This window comes from Vombatus ursinus, unplaced genomic scaffold, assembly GCF_900497805.2.
Source record: "Vombatus ursinus unplaced genomic scaffold, bare-nosed wombat genome assembly UNPS02009975.1, whole genome shotgun sequence".
Taxonomy (NCBI): Eukaryota; Metazoa; Chordata; class Mammalia; order Diprotodontia; family Vombatidae; genus Vombatus; species Vombatus ursinus.
The window spans coordinates 8,036,030-8,059,984 of NW_020949753.1; the positions used below are offsets into that span (position 1 = coordinate 8,036,030).

Here is a 23,955-nt window from a genome sequence, read left to right on the forward strand (position 1 = left end):
AGATTTAACATGCAGATTTTTTTTTTTTTGGCTAGGCAATGGGGTTAAGTAACTTGCCCAGGGTCACACAGCTAGTAAGTGTTAGGTGTCTGAGACTGGATTTGAACTCAGGTCCTCCTGAATCCAGGGCCAGTGCTCTATCCACTGCGCCACCTAGCTGCCCCTAAGATTCTATAGGTTTAGCTAGAGACGAGATCAAATGGCATAACTCTTTGCAGTTAAGCCTTTATGGCCATTTGCAGCTAGCTCTTGTCCACTATTCTGGATGTGAGACAAGAGGCAAGTTGTATTAAGAAACCTCTCCTTGCTGTCTCATTATTGGGAAACCTTTCCAGTCAACCATATGAGAAGGTTTTCCTTAAGTTACTGAATAGATTTATAAATTACATTTCTGATCTTGGTCTTCCACTCCTCCAGTAATATAATTTTAATGAATAAACAAATAACCTTTTAATATGTTTGTAGCTGTTCTGTGTATATCTAAAGTTAAGATTTAGATTCACATGAAAATTCTGTAGGAACCAAAACAGCCCTCCTTACATTTGTTGTTAGAAGATAAGCATCTAGAACTCCCATTGTTATTATGTATATTCACCAGCACCTGGTAAGAGACTGGAGGAAGAAATAGTCATTTTTATATACATTCCTCAACTTGTTTGTCCTGACATTCTCTTTTTTTATATTTCCTATCATTGTGTTTAATAAATACTTGTTGACTTGACTTTAGTCTTATGCCATACTACAGCTGTCATCACATTTTGTAAATGACTTCAAAGAACATTTATTGAATGCCTGCTATGTGCTCCGCATGCCAACCTCTTTCGTGGAGAACCAAATAATGAAAACATGAGTTTGGTGAACTTCTTTTGTTTTGTTGTTGCCCAGGTGAGAGTCACTCAGAGTACTGAAGGCTATGATCAACCTCAGCTGATTAAAACACTGCAAAAAGGTGATTACTTTGGAGAAAAGGCTCTCATCAGGTTAGTGCACTGTTTGGGAATAATGTCTACATATTTCTTTTTTAAAAATTAAGCTATGTTTTTTATTTAACGGAAATTTGCTTCTCCCTCCTACCTCTACCCCATTTGAAAAAGAAAAACAAAATCCTTGTAACAAACATGCATAGTCAAGCAAATGTATGTATGTCTATGTATTGTGTATGAGTATTATAAATTTATATATAGACATATGTCTGTCTGTTTATCTATCTATCTATCTATCTCTATCTATCTATCTATCTATCACATTCTGCAGTCTGAATTTATTACCTTTCTTTCATGGCTAATTATTGCATTGATCAAAATTCTTCAATCTTTCAAACTGATCTGCTTTTAGTGTTGTTACAGTATAATTTGTTTTCATAATTCTGCTCATTTCATTTTTCATCAATTCATACAAGTCTCCAAAATGGTTTATTTTTATGGTATTGTTACTGTATAAATTATTCTCCTGATTCTGCTCATTTTATTCTGCATTAGCTTATACAATCCTTTCCACGTCTCTTTGAAATCATCTATTTCCTCATTTCTTACTGCACAATTGTATCCCATTGTGTTCATGTATTACAATTTGTTCAACCTTTCCTCAATTGATAGACATTCTCTTAGTGTCCAGTCTCCTGCCCCCACAAAAAGAGCTGCCACAATATTTTTGTACACATATGACCAGTTCCTCTTCCTTTGGCATACATTCCTAGCAGTGATATAGCTGGTCAAGGGGCATGCACCATTTAGTAACTTTTTGTGTATAATTTAAAATTGCTTTCCAGAAGGGTTAGACCCATTCATATCTCTACCAATACAACATCAATGTGCCGGTTTTCCCAAAGCCCTTCTAATATTTGCTATTGATTTTTTTGGTCATTCTTGCCATTCTGGTGGTTGTGAGGCAGAATCTCTTAATTGCTTTAATTTACATTTATCTAATTATTAGACTATTTTTCATATGGTTATAGATAGCCTGGGTTTCTTCTCTTGAAAATTGTTTATTCCTCTCCTTAGACCATTTATCAAGCAGGGAATACATCTTATTCTTATAAATTTGTATCAGTTCCATAGATATAGATATAGATATAGATATAGATAAAGATATAGGAAATGATACCTTTATTAGAGAAACTTCCTGCAAAAATTTCCCTAGCTAATTGTTTTCCTTTTAATAGTAGCTTTGCTGGATTTGATTGTACAAAAAACTTTTAAATTAACCATTTTGTCTTCTGTGATCCTCTCTGTCTCTTGTTTGGTCATGAAGTTTTCTTCTATCCAATAGACCTGCTATTTCTTAAATGTATTTCCTATATCATATTCTATTGTATAAATTGAACCAATCTAACTTGTGCAAAATTTTTATTTCTGCTTAACCAAACCAGTAAATATTACAAATTTAAATGACATGTTAAACATTTTTTAATTGACTCGATCTTAGAGTGATCCGGTTTTGTACAGGAGATGAAATGGGCAAATGACTAAATGAATATAAAGGTGGTGTTCTATCAGAAGAGACTAAGAAATTCTTTTCTGCCTCTAAAATCCTACATATACTTCCTTTGACACTTAATAGTTATATGACCCTGTTCAACTCTTTTCATAATCTTCGACCATATGTCTGTTGGAGAATAGCTTTTGGTCATATATAGTTCTTTTAGCTGTCTATGTATCTTACATATCCTTTATCAGAGATATTTGATGCAAAAAACTTTTTCCCAAATGACAACTTTTACCTTTTAATCTTTGATAATTTAGGTTGTTGATAATATTAAAACAATCTGAAAAAGTGTGTTAAAAACTAAAAGCAAACTGAAATTTTTCTTTAAGGCTATATGTATTTCAAATCTGTTAGAGAATGCAATTTAACTTTGAATTTATGCTACCTATTTTTCATTTGCCATGGGATCTGAAATAAGAATACATTATGTATCAACCAATGAATCTATCTATGAGCATATATTAGTTGCTTACTTTGTGCCAAGCTTTGTGCTAGGTGCTGAGAAGACAAAAATGAGATTGTTTCTGCCCTCAAGGAGCTTATAGTCTCTTAGAGACAATACATATATACATACAGATAGTCAGATGGAGAGACAGGTAGATATTAATACATAAAAATGAATACCAGATAATTTGTGGAGAAAGAAGCAGTTTGGGAGAGGAGGTTGAGGGAAGGTCTCACATAAGAAGCGGTGCCTGAGCTGTGAAGGAATGTAGAGATCCCAAGCAGTAGAGAAGAGGAGAAGATACATTCCTGTCATGGGAGGCAGCCCGCAATGGCTCAGAAATGTCTGTGAGAAACAGGAAGAAGCCAGTTTGCTTGTACTGAACATATACAATTGCCTAATGAGTTGTCCTGAACTTAAGCAGATTTCATTTCAATCATGTGTAACATATTTTTCCTATAAAGCCTGTGAATCAAGGTACCAGGGTTTGAATTATCTAAGGACTTTATGAAGATGCTGTGATTTTAAAACTGCTCCCTGGAAAAGGAATATATCTTTTGCTTTGGATGTTTAAAAAGGAAATTTGTCATATATTTCAGCCAGTTTGATTTTAGTTATTCTAGTGAAGAATATGGTTTGTAATGGCCTCGTAATGGCCAAACAATTCCTAAAGCCATTTCAGCATTAAGGAGCTAAAGTCAGAGAGAAAGAAAACGGCAGCAAGCCTTAGTCGCTTTTTTTTTTTTTCTGTCACTACTCAGAGACACTGTTGTTCAACATGTCAGAATGGCTTTCATTGTATTTCTAAGGTTGGACATAAACTAACCCCAGGGTGCTTTTAGAATCTGTTAAAAAGAAATCCTTAGGGTTCACATAGTGATTTCAAAAATAAATTCTATAAGCCCTCAAGATTTCATTCAAAGTACTGTTTTCTCATCAGACCTCGGACTGGCTCTGTTTTATAATAGGAATTTACGTGTCAGACACATGACCCACAATCTAAGTCTGAAATCAGTATCCTTGCAAATTACTGTGCATCAGTTGTGGATGGGCTACTCTCCTTATTGCCAAGAAAGCCTTTGAAGTTTCTTGCTGTTTTGTTACAGCAGGCTTCTAATGAGTATGATAAAACAAGGGGTGTTGTCACTTGGTTACAGGGTTTCCAAGTGATGATAGAGAAAGGGCTCAAGGAGACACAGGCTGCATTGTTTGGAGAAGTGTGAAAGAATTCCACTTTCCTAGAGATCATGGAGTTATCAGTCCTCCATGTGCTTTTCGGGGGTCACCTTAGGTGAATCTCAGACTGGTGAATACCCATGTATTTATGTTTACATTACTGGATGTAGCGTAAATATCTTTGTTATTTGGGCAGCTTTACTGGAGGCAGTATGGCATAGTCAAGAGAGAGTCAGAAAGACTGGGTTCATTTCCTTTTTCTGATGCTTACTCACTTTGGGACCACAAGTCACCTAGACTCTCAATGTCAAAGGCAGCTTTCTCAGACTATCAGTTATAGATCAATTGCTTATCTGCATTGTGTAAGTCGTTTCCACACCAGGAGTTCCTTGTACCAATAAAATCACAGAGCTGGACCAAATGTAGATAGAATAGGTAGGAGGGTAGGGAGGTAGATAGGCAGGTGGGTGGATGAATAGATGGATAGATACATATATAAGAGTCAGAAATATGGACATAGATGTTATGATTATTATATTATGTTATTGAAACCTCACAGTGGAGGCTACTAGCACCTGAAAAGGGGAAGAGACATGAATGAAGGATACTGCAGACAAAAGTATACACTCAGTGAAATTCTTTTATCTGATACTTGTAATACCAAGTAATCAATCAGTGTTCCTTGCCATTTATTGATTGAAAGTGATATAACAGAGATATCATTACTTAGGGGACATTGGTTGGTGCACTTGTCATATGTATATCTAATTTCTTAGCAGAAGTGAAATGTGTCTTTTTCTTTTCCTTAACAGTGACGATGTCAGATCAGCTAACATCATTGCAGAAGAAAATGATGTGGCTTGCTTGGTTATTGACCGAGAGTGAGTACCCTCCCGTGGTTAGAGAAAGGCGATCTCTGATCTAGGAATCCCTGGTCTTATCTTTTTCCAAGGAGAAATTCTTCCCTTGCATCACCACTTAAAAATACTGATCCATATCCTCATCTACGAGTCAGTTCTCCAGTTCAGAATGTCTAATTGGCAATAGTTACAGGACTGAAGCTCAGGGGTGTGAGTGGGCCTGGATAAAAAAGATGGGTGAGTCACTTGCATAGAGATCATAATTAAACTTGGGCTCATGAAATTACAGAGAGAGAGAGAGAGAGAGCAGAAGGAGAAGAGAATGCAGGACAGAAGCTCAGGGTACATCCACAGCAATGGGTTATGTCACAGGGGTGAGGAACCTGTGGTCCTCTAGGTCCTCAAGTATGGTGCTTTGACTGAATCTTTGGTCAATCTCCAGACTTCAAGTTTGGATTCAGTCATGAATAAATGAGATGAAATCAAGACTTCTTGGAGCATTGGCAGAAATAAGGATAAGAAGAAAGGTGAAGAGAAGAATAACATTCTGGGGAGAAGAATGTATCATCCTTAGTTTTCAGTGGACAAAAACCTCATTTAGCTGCACTTAATGTCATTGCCCTCTGTGATCAAAATGTTCAGTAAACAGGTTATAATGCAGGCTTGTCGGTAGGAACAAACAGTTCCACTGCATTTCTCCTGGACTTCAGTGGAAAAAATCCAGAAGGCATTTTACCTTCTCAGTGATAATCCCAATTACTTTCCTGAACCCAGAGAACTGATTCTATGGGGTGTTCCAAAAGTCTTACTGCAGTTTTAAGCTTTAATGGTATGGTTTGGGGACATCCCATATAATTTTGTTAGTATTCTGTGTGAGGCTCTGTAGCACAATAAATTGGCATTAGCTTCAGGAGGACCTGATTTTGCACCAGCTATGCGGGCCTGTGCAAGTACTTGAACCTCAGATAATCTACAAGACTTTATAATTACAGATGATGTGAACAGGTGCATTGTCAAAGGGATCTTCCACATCAGGACCTCCCTATACCAATGAAATGCAAGGCCCAGAGCCACTGCTAAAAGAAAAACAAAATTAATGCTCTGCAACTTAACTTTAAAAAATAGCTATAATATAATTGGTATAGGGAGAAGGGTGACTGTCAGCATTTTCCTTTTCAGAACATTCAGTCAAACAGTTGGGACCTTTGAAGAACTCCAAAAGTACCTTGAAGGCTATGTGGCGAACCTGAACCGTGATGATGAAAAAAGGCATGCCAAGTAAGTGGGAGAAGTTTTACCCAGAGTGGACATCATGTTTTAGCAGCTCACAAAGAAGGGAAAACCATCCAGCCAATCAGGGTTTCTCTGAGGGTAAGAAGAGGCTTCTAATCTCCAGGCAGTCCCCTGGATGCCTCTTTAGCCAGGAAGTAGCAGGTGAGAAATAGGAAAGAAAATCCAAATAGATTCAGAAGATGATTGCCAAATTCCCAGTGTGATTGACACCACACTTGCCCTTTCTTTTAATGATGCAGGAAGTGTGAAGGAGTTGTTTCTGTTAGGAAGGTCCCTAAGAGGGGCAGCTAGGTGGCACAGTGGATAGAGCACCCGCTCTGGAGTCAGGAAGACCTGAGTTCAAATTTGGCCTCAGACATTTGACACTTATTAGCTGTGTGACCATGGGCAAGTTACTTAACCCTGATTGCCTCACAAAAAAAAATAAGAAAAAAGAAAGAGAGAGAGAGAGAGAAGGTCACTAAGAATAAGTTGTTTCCTTGGACTACCATCTTGTCTACTCTACCAGTATGAAATCTAGGAGTGAGAATGTGTAAGAATAAATCAGCAAAAGTTTATTCATTAAGTTCCTATGAGCCAGGCATTGTGCTAGGTGGTGAAACAAAAGAATGAAGCAATCCCTGCTCTCAGGGGCTTATGTTCTAATGGGGGAGAATGGAGTTTTCTCTCATGCTTGTGCCATCTGTACCACAAAAAATATCATTCATCTCAGGACAGCATTAGTTCTATACTCTCTTCTTGGTTGTTGAAGGGAAAGTAGGCTTCTTGTACCCATTTCATTATACCTAAGAATGGAGGATGAGGGAAAACAGCAAAGAACTTGTTCTGAATACCAACTGCTTCGTGGAGTTAGTGTATTGTTTTAATAATTCCAAAGAATGCAAGGAGCCGCCCAAAGGTAGTCTCTTTTTAAAGAATTGTTCTGCATGTTGCTTGAAACCAAATAGACATCCACTGGCACTAGTTAGAAGGGAAAAAATAGCTTCTGTCGTATATTGACAAAAATTATCTCTCATATGTAAACTATAATCTGACTGGATGGGCAAATTTTCATGTATAAAAGTATCAGGTTGAGTACCTCTTGGTAGAGGTGGACAAAATGACCAGAGATTTGATAATTCAAGATCTTATTTTGAGAAGTGGCTATCTGCATGGTCGAAGTTGAATGGATGCAATTCTAACTTACCTTTGGTCCTGTCTGTTCTGTCCTTGTGAGGGATGGGATATCATATATCATATTTTTGGCTTCTGATGATATGCCTAAAGATGCTCCTATCTCTCCAATGTCTCTCATATATATCCCCTTCTCTTCACAGATCAAACCCTTATCATCTCTCACTGAATACTGGAATAGCTTTCTTTTTGGATTCCCTGCTTGGGGCTTCCCCATGCTCTGAATGCTTCTCCACACAGCCACCAAGAGAAAGCACAGATCTAAATGTGTCACCCACTCACTCCCCTCAGGAGATACTTGTGGCCCCTAGTATCCCTAGGATGAAACATAATCCCCTCTGTTTGGGACACAAGTCTCCTCACCACCTAGCCCCTTTCTGCCTTCCTGGGATTCTTATACATTCCTCCCTTCAACATACTCTGTAATCCTGCCATCCTGGCCTACCTGTTGCTCTGCACACCTGACATTTCTCACATCTGTGTTCTCTCTCTCACCTTGAAATCCTTGGATTCCCACAAGATTCAGCTCAGACACTACCTTCTACATCAGGGGTGGGGAACGTGCTGCCGTGTGGCCACATGTGGCCTTCTAGATCTTAAGTGTGGCCTTTTGACCGAATCCAATTGGATTCATTGTTTCATTAAAGGCATTTTCCCCCCATCCTCTGCACTGTCTGGGCTCAAACAGGTCTTTAAAATATTGCGGAGTGGGAGCCACACCATAGAACCTCTTTGATGAGGAATCAAGAAACTTTTCTCTTTAATGGAAAATTCTTTTGAGCTTACCTGAGGACGTTTTGAGACAAATGCTTTCCAGAAATGTTTTGCAGAAGCAGACAGAACCTATTAATGTTAATAAATGCCCAGGCCTACACTCTCCAGTTAATTTCTTCCAAATCGCACAGCCACAACTAACAGAAAATTGAAGGCCTGAATTAGAATGAGAACATTCAGTCAGATTCCCACACATTTTTGTAAGGGAGATAATGGCAATTTGCAGCCTGTTCTACAATGCTAGTACTGACAGCTCATTGGCGTCCAACCCACGGCAACAAACGCTAATCGGAAAAAATGAATTCCAACCCACGGCAACAAACGCTAATCGGAAAAGATGAATAACTGTTTGAGAACAGCAATATTTGGAAACAAATTGGACATTTGATTTTTAATGGTTCACATAACAATGATTATAATTATCCATAGGAAGTCTTAAGATTTTGTGAAAATCCCAGGTTGCCTTGGGAAGTTTTGCAGTGTGATATTCTAATGAAACAGAAGAAATCTGTTTCTTATTACACTTTTAAAATCACTGGCTCATAAAGGCACACTTGGCTGCTTCTTGGTGTTTTTAGAAATTTTTTCCCCCACTTGATCTAGTGTCGAAAATGAGATTATCTTTGCAGACGCTCTAGGCAGTAAACCACTAGGTGAGGGTAAGATGGGCTTTCACATATAGTATTATCCTTGGCTAACCAGGAAGAATAATTCACAATTTTACTTTTTCCCTATAGGAGATCCATGTCTGGCTGGAGGCAGGCCAAAGCTCTGTCTCTAGAGATGATTCAGCTGAAGGAGAAGGTGGCCAAATTCTCCTCCTCGTCCCCATTCCAGAACCTCGAGATTGTCACCACACTGGGCGTTGGTGGGTTCGGAAGAGTTGAACTTGTAAGGGGTTTACGTTTCAAACATCCAAGAGAACATTTTGATTTTAATTTTTAATGTGCCCGAGTCCCTAAAATCAGTTTCCCTCCCGCCCCCTAGTACTTTACAGGACCTCAGTCCTGTAGATTTCCATGATATATCACATCGCGCTAAATTGAAAGGGAATGATAGAATTTAGATGAATGTTGCACACTTGCATATCGACATTACGAGGTAAATGTTGCTAGTGCAGGTGTTATTAAAAGCTTCCCATAGCAGCACGTCCTTTTGTAATATTTAATGTGAATTAGTGAAACATCCAAAGAGGACTGTAAGATATCAATATAGATATAGTATTTCAACTTAAAGACTTATTTCAGTAAGAAAAAAGGTTATTCTATAGAGGGCCTAAGAGGGCTCAACTTGGAACTCTAAGGATTTCATTTATATTTCATAAGCAGTATGTATGCTACCTTTCTCTTTCTAATATATACATACATACATACATACATACATACATATATTATGTGAATATACAAATAAGTAAATATGTATATATATATATAAATATATGTGCTATCTATCTATCTCCTTATCAGAAATATAGCTGTCCTTCTTAGACCATAGATTAGAGGGGTTCAGACTACCTAGCATTGCTCTTGGTTTTTGAGGTATAGAACGCAAAACCTTCTTTTCTTGAAATGTCTGTTTCTGAGCTACTGTCTGGGTCAGGTACACTGTATGACTGAAAGATGGTCTCTTGGGCTTAGAATCCCCTGAGATAAATGTTTATTAGTCTCAACTTGCTCATCAGGGAGTCTAACTCACCTATTGGTAATCAGTGATTATGGTGGATTGTCTTAGAAATACCCCCACCAGCTTCTATAATGGTTTTGAAAACAAGCAAGGCATCCCTTCTTTCCACTACTAAGTATAGGGTACTTTCCATAGATCTGCTAACTTATATGTTCTGTGGACATCACAATTTCTCAGCAAAATGCTGTCACCTCATTGAAGGTATTGATATTGAACTTCAGCATTGTATTGTTATTTATTTCTTTTAGCATTCTTTCAGGCTGAAGTTGTAGCCAGGTGGTAAGCTTCCTTCAGTTTTTATCTTGGTTGAGAAGATGTGAGTGTCTACAGTTTTTCTACTTTCAGAGACTCCAAAACACAAATCGATAAGTAGGTATGCCCCGCGCCCCAATACCAACATAGAGAGAGTAAAGCAAGTGTCTTCATTTCTGACATTGTATGCAAGTACTAGGAAAGCCATGTATTGGCTGGCTTCACTGGGATTTTGGCGCTAGTCTCAGTGTGCCCAACATGTCCTTTAGTACATGGTTGAAATGTCCAGGTTATAGGCTCCCTTGAGGATGGTAGACATTGTTATAGACTTCCTAATGCCAGCCAAAGCTAGAATGTCTTTGAACAGAGTACTTTCGGAAGCCCATATACTGAAAAATACTTCTCACACACAATATTTTAGCAACTGTGGAATTTTTCCATTATGTTTGTGCATACTTGTGGAGTGGTCAGTTACCATCAGTACGTGATTTGTGTTCTTGCTGTCTGTGTGATGGCAAGAGATAAAGAGATAAAAAGAGATAAAAGTTCTAAAGATAGATTAAGAGATGAAAACGTTCTAAATGTTTACTGGTGCTAATCTTAAATACATAGGAGTACTTGGGGATATTTTTCTTTGTACACACTAGACACAGGCCTGATACTTCTCAGTTCTGTATGTGGCCTTCTTGGGCTAGTACAAAACATCTGTTTTGTACTCACTGTAGTGCCTTCTGGACCCATATGTCCAAGTCATCATATAAAGCCTCCAGGACCTTAGAGCAATATGTCCAGGGCAGTATCAACTGCTTCTTGATGCCATCCGTTCTGCCATGTTTCAACCTTCAAGGGATTGATGCTCAAGCCCTTTGATATTTAGCACCTTGCTTCTAGGCTTATGCTAATTCACACAGTCTTTTGTTGGCCATCAGATCTCTTTATCAGGCATCCACAGATAGCTGAAGAAAAGGGACTTAGATCAGTGAGGGAAGTTCACATCTGCTCGTGGCATGCTGATTGGGGGACATCCTAAGCTTTCAGCTCTGTGGCTCTGTTTATATTCTGGTTTCTGGGGTGTTACTTCTTCAGGTATGACCCCAATTTTGGTGTCATGTAGCCTTCTGGAAAGGGCACCCACACCGACATTAGTCTTTCCAGGCTGTTGATACATGCTGAACTCACAGTTGGCTAGAGCTGCCTCCTTTTTCTGGCAAACAGCGTCCAACTTGGCATTCATCAGGATATGTCAGTTGTCAGCCAAAACTTAGAACTTTACTCCATATACTTAGTCTTTAAATTTCTCAGTGATTGCCCATTTCAGTATGAGGAACTCCACCTTGTGAATGGGGTAATAGGCCTCTGATGACATATGCAACTGTTTTCATAATACCATCATTCACTTATTGTAGTTTTCAGTTATTTTTTCTCAAGCCAATCCAACATTTTCACGTGTCTTTGTTTTTGTTCTTCCATGGTCTTCCAAAAGACAATGATGTCATCAAGGTATAACAGTCCTTACAGTTAGTTCATATCTCTAACTACTTTTTCTATCAGTCTTTGGAAAATAGCAAATACCCCCAAGATGCCTTGAGGCATGTGCTCAAACTAGTAAAATTCACCCAGGCAAATGAAGGCAATTTTTTCTGTCTTCCTCTGCCTTTGGGATCTGGTCCGATCCAAAAACTACTGGTTGCCTAATAAACAATCCATGACATCTTGAACTCTTGGCATGGTACAATGGATCACTTTGGTTCTTTTGTTCAAAGTGCGGCAGTCAATACACACGTATTTTTCCATTCTTTTTAGTGTCACTGCTATGGGAGATAAATATTGGATACTAGATTCCGTGATGATAATGCCATTCACCAATAGGTTCTTCAGATGTTCTCTGAGATTATTAATCACAGACAAAGGAATCTTCTAACTCTTTTCCGGAATGGTTGAGAGTTGGTGAATTAGATTTATGAGTCACCCCTTTGGACACATCCCACTCACTCATTGAGAACATGGTTGTCCTCTTTCTCAGCTTCTGTTTCAACCACTTCCATTCCTCTGATACCAGGAAATCCTCAGAATCAAATTTCCCTGGGTTTATTTCAGACTTGAAAGGGCAGGTTTCTTATATCATTCACTGTGATAACTTAACTCTAGCCTGGATGTTTCTGTACAACCTGCATGAATGGTCAAAGTGTGTATAGGTATTGAGTCCCAGTCTATTGTTTGTAGTATTCTCTCAGTAGATTAAATAGACCGGAATTCACTAAAATCAAAGCTGACAACCCGTTTATGCTGGTAGGGTCTGGGCATCCCAGGGCCAGAGGTCTGGTTGTTCTGTTGACTCCTGCAATATCTTTAGGGAGTTGCTTCAGTGTAGCATAGGTGTGAGTACTTTTCGTCACACGGTCCTCCGAAGCCAAAGCGTTGCATGTGAGACTTGGTCGTGTCCCAATCAATTTGTATAAATGGAAGGAGTTATTTCAGAAGCAGATCAAAATTCTGAGGGCTGGAAGTAGGGAGAAAGGAGTGGAGCTGCAGAGCAGTGCCAAGAACCAGCAGCCCCAGGGCCGCCAGCCAAAGAAGAAAAGAGAAGGGAGGGCTGAGCTGCGGCAGAAAGGGGGGCGATCGAGGAGGGCCGTCAGCTCCACAGGCATCTCGGCAGAAAGTTGTGGCTGATGCCACCAAGGCACCGACCTATTCGGGGGTTGAGGGCAGGCTCCAGAAAAAGCCTGCTCTTTCCCCAGTTTTCCTTCCCAGTGCCTGTTTATCCAGACACTATAATATCATCTACTGTTTTATTACCCAAACATTTCCAGTAACCTGAATTTTGCTTCAACCACAGAGAGGCTAGGGGTTAACTAGAAATAGATATAAATGTAAACTTAGTTAAAAAGCCTGGCCTCTTCCCTAACTGTTAGGAATTTTCCTAACTGTGGACTGGGAGTGATTGTGATTGAACCTATAAATTTTCATCTAAAATAAATTCCCTAAAGCCACAAAGGAGGGGAACACGTAGATTTTAGGGGCATGGCCCCTAGGTTTAAAAAGAGCTTATTTTGTAGTGGAGTGACATACATACATATCCATATAATATATTATTATACATAATATATATTATATATAATATATATCTCACATATAATAAACATATTCCCTCCTTCCTTCTCTTGCCTTCCTTCCTTCCCTTTCCTTTCCCTTCCCTTTCCTTCATTTTCCTTCCTTCCCTTTCCTTCATTCTCTTTTGTCCTTTCTTTCCTTCCTTCCTTCTTTCCTTCCTTCCTTCTTTCCTTTCTCCCTTCTTCCCTCTCTCCCTCCTTCTCTTCTTTCTTTCCTTCATTCCTTCTCTCTCCCTCCCTTCCTTCCTTCCTTCCTTCCTTCCTTTCCTTTCTTCCCTCCTTCCTTCCTTCCTTCCTTCTTTTCTTCCTAGTTTCTGGGGCATCTAAAATCTTATGGTACAAATGGGTACTATAACTATAAAGACTGCTTGAGGAACAGTCATGATGTTTCTCATCTTAAGAGGAAAAGCAGGGAGTTTAGGGTCGAATTTCAGTTGACTTCAATTACATTGCCTCTCGGCTTTTTGTAACAGTTGTGTGAAGACCCAGCAGTGATTCGACCAGGTTAAGTTTTCCAAGATTATACTGGAATGTGGAGCTGTGACCCTACTGAGGTCATATGGCTTTAAGATGACAAAACCCTTAGTGGTTTTGCCATTGAACTATTTTCTAAACAATAGTGTCCAGAGGGAACTATGCTGACAATTGCCATCTGCTACAACCCTTTCTTCTAACAATTATGGAAGAATACTAGTAAAAACCCTTGCTAGTAGCGCCCACATGATTCAGGACTTCAGCTGGCAAACGTTCTGCTTCTTACTTCAAAGAATTATTTTTAGTATGTTGCCTTATATCAGGTTTTAGAGTGATTTATCACGATTGCAGTGTTATTTTCTCCAAACTGTAAAAAGAACAGATTTGGCCACCGGAAAGTGATCGTCTTCCCCCAGCTGGTGATTCAGCATCCATTTTGCTGGCTGGTAACATTCAGCACTTCTGCGCCTCTAATTTGTCCATCACATATAGCCTAAGTGTGAGTTTTTCAGCCTGTCACAGACGTGTGCTTTCAGTCAGATACATGCAATCATTTAAATTTTTGCTTTAAAAGGAAATTCTGAAAATAACTGTCTAGGTTGAGTTAGTATTTTAATTTGAAGCTCTAAGCCTATGAAATGGAAAATTCTTTTGTCATTTGGTTCAGAGTTCTTGTGTCGCGTAGTCAGGTCAAGATGACGTTTCAAAGAATCGTGGAATTTTAGAGTTGGAAGCGACTTCATGGGCATTGTAGTCCAATCCCTACTATTTTACAACATACCCAGCCTTGCTGGAAGACCTCTAGTGAGTAGAAATTCATTACTTCCTAAGAAAGACCATTCCACTTGGGACAGATTTAATTGTTAGGAAGTTTTCCCTTACATTGAGCCTAAATATACATCCTTCCACACGACTGTCTTCAACTTCTGGAAAATGGCTACCATGCCCCACCCCACCCCACCCAAGTCTTTTCTCCCTCTAGTTCCCTAGGTAGCATTCCAAGTTCCTTCACATCTTTGTTACTCTTCTCTAGACTAAGCATTAAGGCAGAGTTATTTCTTACTTATATATTGAAATTTCAGTGCCAAAGATTGGTACAAACTTAATTTTGCAGACAATGAGAGGAACATCTATATGCTAAATTCTTAGTGAGCTAAGAATTTCAAAATCTCATATGCAATTTAACTTTAGTGAATAAATTAATCTCAAATAGGTTAGAATTTCTGTTAGTACATATTACCAATCTTCCCCATTTCTTAATATATCATTGAAGGATTAAAAAAAATTCTTCCCTAGGTTAAAGTGAAAAATGAGAATGTGGCATTTGCTATGAAGTGTATAAGGAAGAAACACATTGTTGACACAAAGCAACAGGAGCATATCTATTCAGAAAAGAAGATCCTGGAAGAGATGTGCTCTCCCTTTATTGTAAAGTAAGTGAACATTAGGAATTTCAAAGCATTTTTCTTTTGACCTTTATTTTCAATGACTGAAGCAGAACAGTAATTAGCTATTAAAGATTTTTTTTTTTGTGGATTGGTTGGAAGGGGAATGATAAAATCGGTGTTTTAGGAGTATCAATTTGGTGGCTGTGTGGAATTTGGAATGCAGAAGTGAGGGAAGGAAAGCAAGGAGATCAGTTAGACCACTATAACAGTAACCTAGGTGCAAGGTGGTGAGAGCCTGAACCAAGGAAGCTGCAGTGTGAATGAGGAGAAGAGGATAGAGGTAGCTAAGATGGACTCACCAACTAATGAGATATTGGGGGAAAATAAAGAGGGAGAGTGAAGGAGGACTCAGAGCGTGGGACTCCCCAGGTTACAAGAAGGACGATAGTGCCGTCAAGAGAACTGGGGAAATCTGGAGGAGGGATGGCTTTGGGAGAATTATAATAAGTTCCACTTTCATGTTTAGTTTGAGATTACTACAGGATATCTAAGTGGACATGCCCAACAAAAAGTTGGAAATACAGGACTGAAATTTAGGACTAAAATTACAGCTAGATATATAGATCTGAGAATCATCCACATAGAGATGACTGAGACTTTGGGAGATGGTGAGACCACCAAGGGAAGTAGCAGAGAGAAGAGAAAAGGGGCCCAGCACAAGGCCTTGGGGGAAACCCACCTTTGGTGGGCTGCTCCAGTAAAGGAGAATGAAGAACAACTTGGTCAAGTAGGAGAACAAGAAGAGAGAGTAGTATTATGAAGGTCAAGGGAAAAGATTTTGGGGCAGGGGGTAGAATTGGGTAGGAGGGGCAGCTAGGTGGTACAGTGGATACAGCACCAGCTCTGAAGTCAGGAGGATCCGAGTTCAAATCTGGCCTCAGAAACTTGATACTTACTAGCTGTGTGACTCTGGGCAAGTCACTGATTGCCTTGCCAAAAAAAAAAATAAAATAGGTAGGAATGTTCAACAGTAGCAGAAGCTATAGAGATTGAAGGCTGAGAAGAGGCCATTGAATTTTGTAGTTAAGAGATTGTTGATAATCTTGAAGAGAATTGTTTGATTCTAGTGGTGTGATTGGAAGCTAGTTGGGGTGGGGAACCTGTGGCTTCAAGGCCACGTGTGGCCCTCTAGGTCCTCAAATGCGGCCCTTTGACTGAATCCAAACTTCACAGAACAAATCCCACGGGCTATCTCTGTGAAGAATGGCTAGGGGAAAGACCAGAAGAAGGGAGACCAGTTGGGAAACTATGACAGAAGTCAAGCTGAGATAGATAAGGGTCTAAATTAGCGTGGAAGTAAAGAGGAAGGGACTAATAAAAGAGGTATTGTGGATGGAGGATCAGTATGACTCAACAACTTATTAAATATGGGAGTAAGAGGGTGAAGAGTCAGAAATTAACCTGAGGTTTCAGTTCTGGGATGCTAGTAGTGCCCTCAGTGGAGATACGGAAGTTGGAAAGTAACAAGTTTAAGGAGGAAGATGATATATTTATCTTTGGACTTTTTGAATTTGAGGTACATATAGGTAGAAATATCCCACAGACAAGTACAGATAGAACTGAACTCTGGAAATAGGTGGAGGTTCTAGAGCAGGGGTGGGGAAACCTGTGGCCTTAAGGCCACATGTGGCCTTCTAAATCCTTAAGTGTGACCTTTCGAAAGGCCACATTTAAGGATTTAGAAGGCCACATGTGACCTTAAGGCTGCAAGTTCCTCCATCCCTGTTCTAGAGGTCTCATTGTCATCTGTAGAGAGGTGATATTGATACAGGCCTAGGTTCACTGAGAATACTCCACTTTTCTTTATGTAGCTATAACAAGACACTTTCAGTGCTAGTACCTAGACATGTAATTGATGACATGATTAGTCAATTTTAAGGTTAGATAGTTCTAAACTTATGTTTCTGATTATATTATCTGTCTTCACAGATTTTATCGCACTTTCAAGGACAGGAAGTATGTCTATATGCTCTTGGAGGCCTGCTTAGGTGGGGAACTGTGGAGTATCCTAAGAGACAGGTAATTATAAAGTTGTAATTATTTAAATCTACATCTATTTCTACATATGTAGATACAGATAGAGATCTGTTCTCCATACAGCTACATATTATGCACAATGAAAATGGGAGGTCTTATGAGAGGAAAAAAGAACGTGTGTAGAAAGGAATTAGGAAAAGCCAGTAGCAGTCAAAGAAAAGTAAAAAGAAAGATACCTCAGCATGAATTATATCAATGAGTTGTATGGGGGTAGAGTATGCAAAATCAATCAATCAATATTTATTAAGCACCTACTGTGTGCCAGGCATTGTGCTAAGCACTAGGGATACAAAAAGAAGCAAAGGACCATCTCTGCTACCAAGAAGCTTACAATCTAATGGAAGAGACAACAAGCAAATAAATATGTACAAACAAGACATGGAGAGGACAGATAGGGAAGAATTTAAAAAAGGAAGGGACTAGAATTAAGAGGGATTGGGAAAGGCTTCCTATAAAAAACCAGGATTTTAATTGGGACTTAAGGATGCCGTAGTAGTTGGAGTTGAGGAGTTCAGGCATTGGGGACAGCCGCCAGAGAAAATGCCCAGAGCCAAGAGATGGAGTATCTTGTTTGTGGAACAGCCAGAAGGCCGGTGTGGCTGGATCCCAGAGTACATGGGGACGAGAGGAATAAGATGTAGTAAGACTGGAAAGGTGGCAAGAAAAGCAGGTTGGGAAGAGTTTTGAACTCCAAACACAGCATTTTGTATTGATCTTGAAGCTGCGTGGGGCAGCGACTCTAACACAGTTAAACTCAGAGACTTCTCAAGGAAGCAAAAATTACTCTTTATTACAATCTCGCGAGAAGGGGCGTCTACTCCTCCAGAACACTACCAGCAGGAGAGAGGCGAGGCACAAAGGACAAAGCAAGGTTATACATCTTAACGCAAACAAGAGACTCCCACCCCGCCACTATCCCTTACTCCCATTGGCTGGGAGGTGGGCTTACATTCTAGGCATGAAAATCTTTCCCATTCCCAAAGAACAAGGAAACAGCGTATAGCCAATCCAAGCATACATGTCCTTATTAAGTATACCTGATGCTGACGTGGCAGTGGCAATCAGGACGCAGTTTTTAGGACTGAATTCCTATAGGTTTAGGTAATTTAAACTTATGGCCTGTTTGTTCTCTCAGAACCTATTTCTAGTTTCGAGACAGTCTTTTCATCACCACCCTGAGAAGTCTTCACAGAGGTTATATCTCATTCAAAGGTGATAGCGAGCCACTGGAGTTTATTGAGTGAGGGGTAACGTGTCAGATCTGCACTTTAGGAAAATCACTTTGGCAACTAAATGGGGAATGGATTGGAGTGGAGAGAGACTGGAGGCAGGCACAGCCAGCAGATGCCACTGCCGCAGACCAGGCATGAGGTGATGAGGGCCTGGATGAAGGAGGAGAGAAGTATAGCCAATTACCCTTGAGTAGACTCATTGGAAAAGACCCTGATGCTGAGAAAGATCAAGGGCAAAAGGCAAAGGGAATGGCAGAAGCTGAGATGGACAGATAGCCTTATGGAGACAGTGAACGTGAACCTGGACAGACTTGGAGAGATAGTGCAGGATAGGAGGTCCTGGTATGTTATGGTCCAGGGGGTCAGGAGGAGTCAGGCCTGAGTGAACCGCCACAAGCTCTTAGAATGATGATGCCCTCCCTTTGTAACTCCTCCCTTCAGCCACACTTGGGTACCCTTTGCCTGCCTCAGGGAAATCCCTCTAGCCCTCACTCAAGAGTAGCCCGGCCAGGCACAGAACAATAGTGGGGGTTGTTTAGTCGTTGTTGCTGTTTGTCCTTCGTTCTAGAAGAGGGCCATGATATCAGGGAGACTTGCAAGAGAATTGGATTTAAGCGAGGGAGGGCTGTGCAAAGTCACCAGCCTCACTTTCTCCTCTGGAGCCATCTGGGTCCAGTGGCCTGGAGTTGGCCCCGGATGCAATGAACTTGTTCTAAACATCCTTCTGCTTACCAACCTCTGTCCCAAATGTCACTTAAAAAAACTCATTTGTGCTCAGTGGGGACTCGTAAGGTCCAGATTCACGTAGTTTGTTGCCCTACTTGGGAAGTTTGCAAAATAGCAAAAACCTAAATGTTCCACCTTAGATGACCCTCCCCACCCCTCTTCAGAACACAGATGTAGCCATCCTTTCCAACTCTGGTTTAATTTGTTTGTGAGTAAGGGGAATCATTAGGGGGATTCTCATGGTTTGTTACTCTGCTAGATGAGTTTATAAATATTAAGTCTGGGAAGATGGTGGTGTGTCAGGACCTAGAGGAGCTCAGTTCCCTCACAAACACCACATTAAAGTTCTAAAAATGCACCAGAAAGAACACTTTGAAATGTAAATGCAGGAGACAAAAGAAGCTTAGAAAGGTTTGCAAATTTGTTTACTTGGGAATTGGGCCTCTGATTGCACTAATTTCTGCACGGGTAATAGAGAAAATTAAGACTCACTAAAGGTGTGGGGGTGATTTTATCCTGTTTTTGATGATCTTTGGAGAAGGAAGGGAAAGGGGATGAGACTGCTGGGAAGGGATGAGTACAAACATAGAAAAAGAGGTATTGAAGGGGATATGTGTCCCATGAACCTCATTTTCACCTGAACTAGACAAAGGAAGGTAGAGCACACACACACACACCTGCACACACACACACGCACACACACACACCCCAAGTATGGTTTAGAAATACATTAAACTCAGCAGGGAAATAGGCAGGGTTGGGGAGAGGGAGAAGGAGCCTTGTTAGACGAAGCAGCATCAAGTGAGAGAATTGTAATGACACAAACACAGTGTTGAAGGCAAAGACTGGTGACTTGGAGTGAGGAAAGGGGAGGAGAGGCAAGGGACCGGAAACACCTCGTCGTTTACAGTCAGTCCAATAAACATTTATCAAGTGCTTATGTGGCGGACACTGTGCTAAGTGCTAGGGGCTCAAAAAGAGGCAAAGAACAATCCCTGCCCTCCAGTGGCTCACAGTCTAACGGGAGAGACAATAAGCAAACAACCATGTATTAATAAACTACAGTACAAAGTAAAAAGGAAATAATAAACAGAGGAAAGACATTAGATTAAGAGAGGTTGGGAAAAACTTCTTATAAAAGAAGGGATTTTATTTGGAACTTAAGGGGAGTCAGGGAAAGCATACGGCAGAAATGAGCAGAGAGAGTATTCCAGGCATGGGGAACTGCCAGAGAAAATGCATGGAGCAGAGAGGGAGTATTGCTGGTGGGAACAGCCAGTATGCCAGTGTCACTAGATTGAAGGGTGTATCTCTATTTGTCTGTCTGTCTGTCTATTTATCTATCTATCTGGCAGGAAGGAAGGTAACACTGGAAAGGCAAGAGTCCATGAGGACCGTGAATGCTATAAAGGGGAGGCAATAGGGAGCCACTGCGGTTTATTGAAGAGGGAAGAGCCATGATCAGACCCGAACTTTAGGAAAATTCATTTTGGTGGCTAGGGGGCGGATTGGAATGGGGGGAGACTTGAGGTGATGAGGGCCTTCAGTAGACTGGGGGAAGTGTCAGAGGAGAGAAGGGGCATATCTGAGAGATGTTGCAAAGGTGAAATCAACAGGTCTTGGCAACAGCATGGATTTGTGGGGTGAGAGATACTGAGGTGTCAAGGCTAACCCTTAGTGTGTGAGCCTGAGGGACTGGGAAGGTGGTATTGCCCTCTACAGTAACAGGGAAGGGAGGAGGCAGGGAGGGTTGAAGGGAAAAATAATGAGTTCTGTTTGGGGCATATTGAGTTTAAGATGTCTGCTGAGAATTCTGTTAGCACCACAAAACAATCAAAAGTAACCTTTGCAAAATTCCAAAGAACAAGCACATCCTCAAAGATAAGATATGCTGAGACAATCCTACACCCCTCCTTTGCAGAGGTGGGAGGCCCTGGGGTATAATGCATTGCATACATTTTTCAAGTTTTTTGATGTATTGATCTGTTTTTCTGATTTTTTTTCTTTCTCTTTTTTTTTTCTCTCAAAAATATTATTTGTAATATAGAATGACTTTCTGAGAGGAGTGATGGTGAGAGACATTGTGAATAATTCTGGTAAAACCAAAATATCAATAAAAATTTATTTTAAAAAATGTGAAAGATCTTAGTAGAGAGAGATAGGGAGTTATTACAGCAGCATAGGGGTCCATATGTGTGAAGATACAGGCATCTTCTAACCTTTGGTGCACTGGTATAACACAGTGCTTAGCACATAATAGGTGCTTAATAAGTGCTTATTGACTGATTGACTCAGTATACAGAAGCATCAGAAATCAGGGGAAAAGGATTTCTAAGTGTATCTATGCATCTAGTACTAAAAATATTAAGGCTTTTTATAAACCTATCGGGATAATGTATTTAAAAATCTAATCGTTACTATATTTACAGTGTACAAAATTAGGCATGGGCTAGCACAAGGCAGTTGTAATATGAACATGGTGGTAAGCCAGGGAATAGTTTTGTTATAAATTTCTGACTGTCCAAAAAATTGCCATTGAAAGTCATGCTAATTAAAAATGTGTATAGTCTTCCCAAGTCATTCTTTAGAATCTAAAATTAAATTTCAGAGTCCTAGATCACTTTCCCTGTGTCAGTAGTTGCATGATTTATCTTGTCAAAGAGGAGGGTCACCTCTTCATGTGAGACAGGGGTGAAGGAGATAGTAGCAGGAGGCATCTGGGTGGTGTGAGATGAGGAGGAGGTGAGAGGAGAGAGCTCAAAGGGAATGGTCTAAATTTTTTTTCACTGAAATATGAAGCAAGGCTTTCAGGTGAGGGGGTGGGGGAAATGGGGAGCCATGGAAGGTTTGAGGAGGAATAAAAAGGCTTAGAAGAGCTACTGGAGTGAGATTGTGAGTTAATTAGGGAGATGCAAAAGAATTACCTTGCATAGTGAGAGCCCAATTGACATCATATAATATAAATTTGTAGTCAACAAGGTTTTGTGGTTTTCTCTACCTTCATTCAGTAGTGTGTGTATAGGAAGGAAGATAGATGATGGTGGAATAATCCAAAGCTGAGACTTGGCCTGGCAAGATCAGTGGTATGATAAGGGGGCAAGATACTCAAGAGAAAAGATAACGTAGAGTTGAACTGTTTCACCAAGGGTTCAAGGTGGGAAAGGAGGCAAGCATAGCTTGTGCAGGGGTCATGGACAGAGAAACAATGGAGGGTTGTGGGTTTGGAGGTTATAGTATGGACAAAGAACAGGGTTTGGGGTTAATAGGCAAAAGGAGAGAGGTGGAAAGCCAAAATATGGTGTTCATGTAAGGGAATTTTAGAGTTCATGGACATGGAATTGGTGGTCTATTTTGGGGGGATGGAAAGATCAAGGGTATGACCATCTTTGTGGCTGAGGGGGGATAGAGGAGTAGATTCCTACTTCCTTGCTACCACAAGCAGTGCTGCTGTCAGTGTTCTGGTGTATTTGGCACCACTCTTTCTGCCTTTAACCTTCTTGGAGTATATACTGAGCAATTGGATCTCCAGGTCATGGATATGGGCACTACTCACTTTTTTAGCCTAATTTCTAATTACTTTCTAGAATCATTAGGCCAATTTATAGTTCTACCAACAGTGTATTTGCTGTATTTTCACAAACCTTCCAACATTTAATACTATCATTTTTTTGTCATCTCTACCAATTTGCTGGTAGTGAGGTAAAATCTCCGGGGTATTTTGATTTACATGTTTCTCATGCATTAGTGATTCATATCATTTTTTCATATGATTGTTAATAGTTTGCAATTCTTCTTTTAAGAACTATTTGCTTTCAAATTGGTTGATTGCTTATCATTTGGGAAATGGCTCTTGTAGACCAGAAAGTATCAACTGTTAAAATGATTTTGATTTCAGGGGCAGCTTTGATGAACCCACTTCTAAGTTCTGCGTTGCCTGTGTGACAGAAGCATTTGATTATTTACATCGCCTGGGTATTATCTACAGGGATTTAAAGCCAGAGAATTTAATTTTAGATGCTGAAGGATACCTTAAACTGGTAAGATTATTACTGTAGCAAGTGAATTATTACAAAATTTTCTCATTGCAAAGTTGGTTCATGATTGTTGTTATCCTCTTCAATTTGGTGTAATTGTCATATTAACAGTATCCCTTTGACACTCTTCCCCATTCCACACTCCCTAAAAACTATTCAATTAACCACTCAATGTATTGTGATGAATACTATGTTTTTACCTGGAAATTTTATGACTAAACTAGGATTATAAAAGGTAAATTTGATTTTTTTAATAAAAGGTAAATTTGTAAAAGATTTATAAAGTATTAACAGACAAAACAAAACTTATTTTAAACATGTCAATATTTTCTTAGAGAAGCTATCTATAGCAATATCACTTTGAGTCAAGTGATATAGAAATCTCCAAAAAAAAAGAAAAAATTTGGGTCACTCGAAGGGCAAAGGAAAAGGGTGATGTTGGTATGATTAGACTGTAACTTATTATAAAAAAAATCATTCAGGAACAAAGGTTGGAAATGGAATGTCATATACAAGGAAGACACACACCAGTCTGACTGATGTGGGGTGGTCAAGGGGGAATAATATATTATCAGCCTGGAAAGATAGACTGGAACCAGATTGTGAAAGCATTAATGCTAAACAGAAGTATATAATTTGTCTTAGAGGCAACTGGGAAGCTTCTTGGGAAGGGGAGTGACATGGTAAAGCCTGTAGTTTAGAAATATCAAATTGGCAACTGTGTGGAGAAAAGAATGGAAAAAGAAGAGGTTAG

The 23,955-nt window shown here is 39.8% G+C and overlaps 1 protein-coding gene across 2 annotated transcripts in view; it reads left to right on the forward strand.

Moving 5' to 3' along the window:
* PRKG2 (protein kinase cGMP-dependent 2) overlaps nt 1-23,955 on the forward strand; it is a 103,718-nt gene that overhangs the window by 53,927 nt on the left and 25,836 nt on the right. Inside the window, exons 7-13 of one of the 2 annotated variants that reach the window (XM_027853418.1) lie at nt 886-980; nt 4,918-4,986; nt 6,145-6,243; nt 8,943-9,096; nt 15,021-15,157; nt 17,102-17,191; nt 23,063-23,204. In XM_027853418.1, coding sequence (XP_027709219.1) covers nt 886-980; nt 4,918-4,986; nt 6,145-6,243; nt 8,943-9,096; nt 15,021-15,157; nt 17,102-17,191; nt 23,063-23,204 — 786 coding nt within the window. The remainder of the gene's footprint in view (nt 1-885; nt 981-4,917; nt 4,987-6,144; nt 6,244-8,942; nt 9,097-15,020; nt 15,158-17,101; nt 17,192-23,062; nt 23,205-23,955) is intronic. The other variant, XM_027853419.1, reaches the window with a different exon arrangement.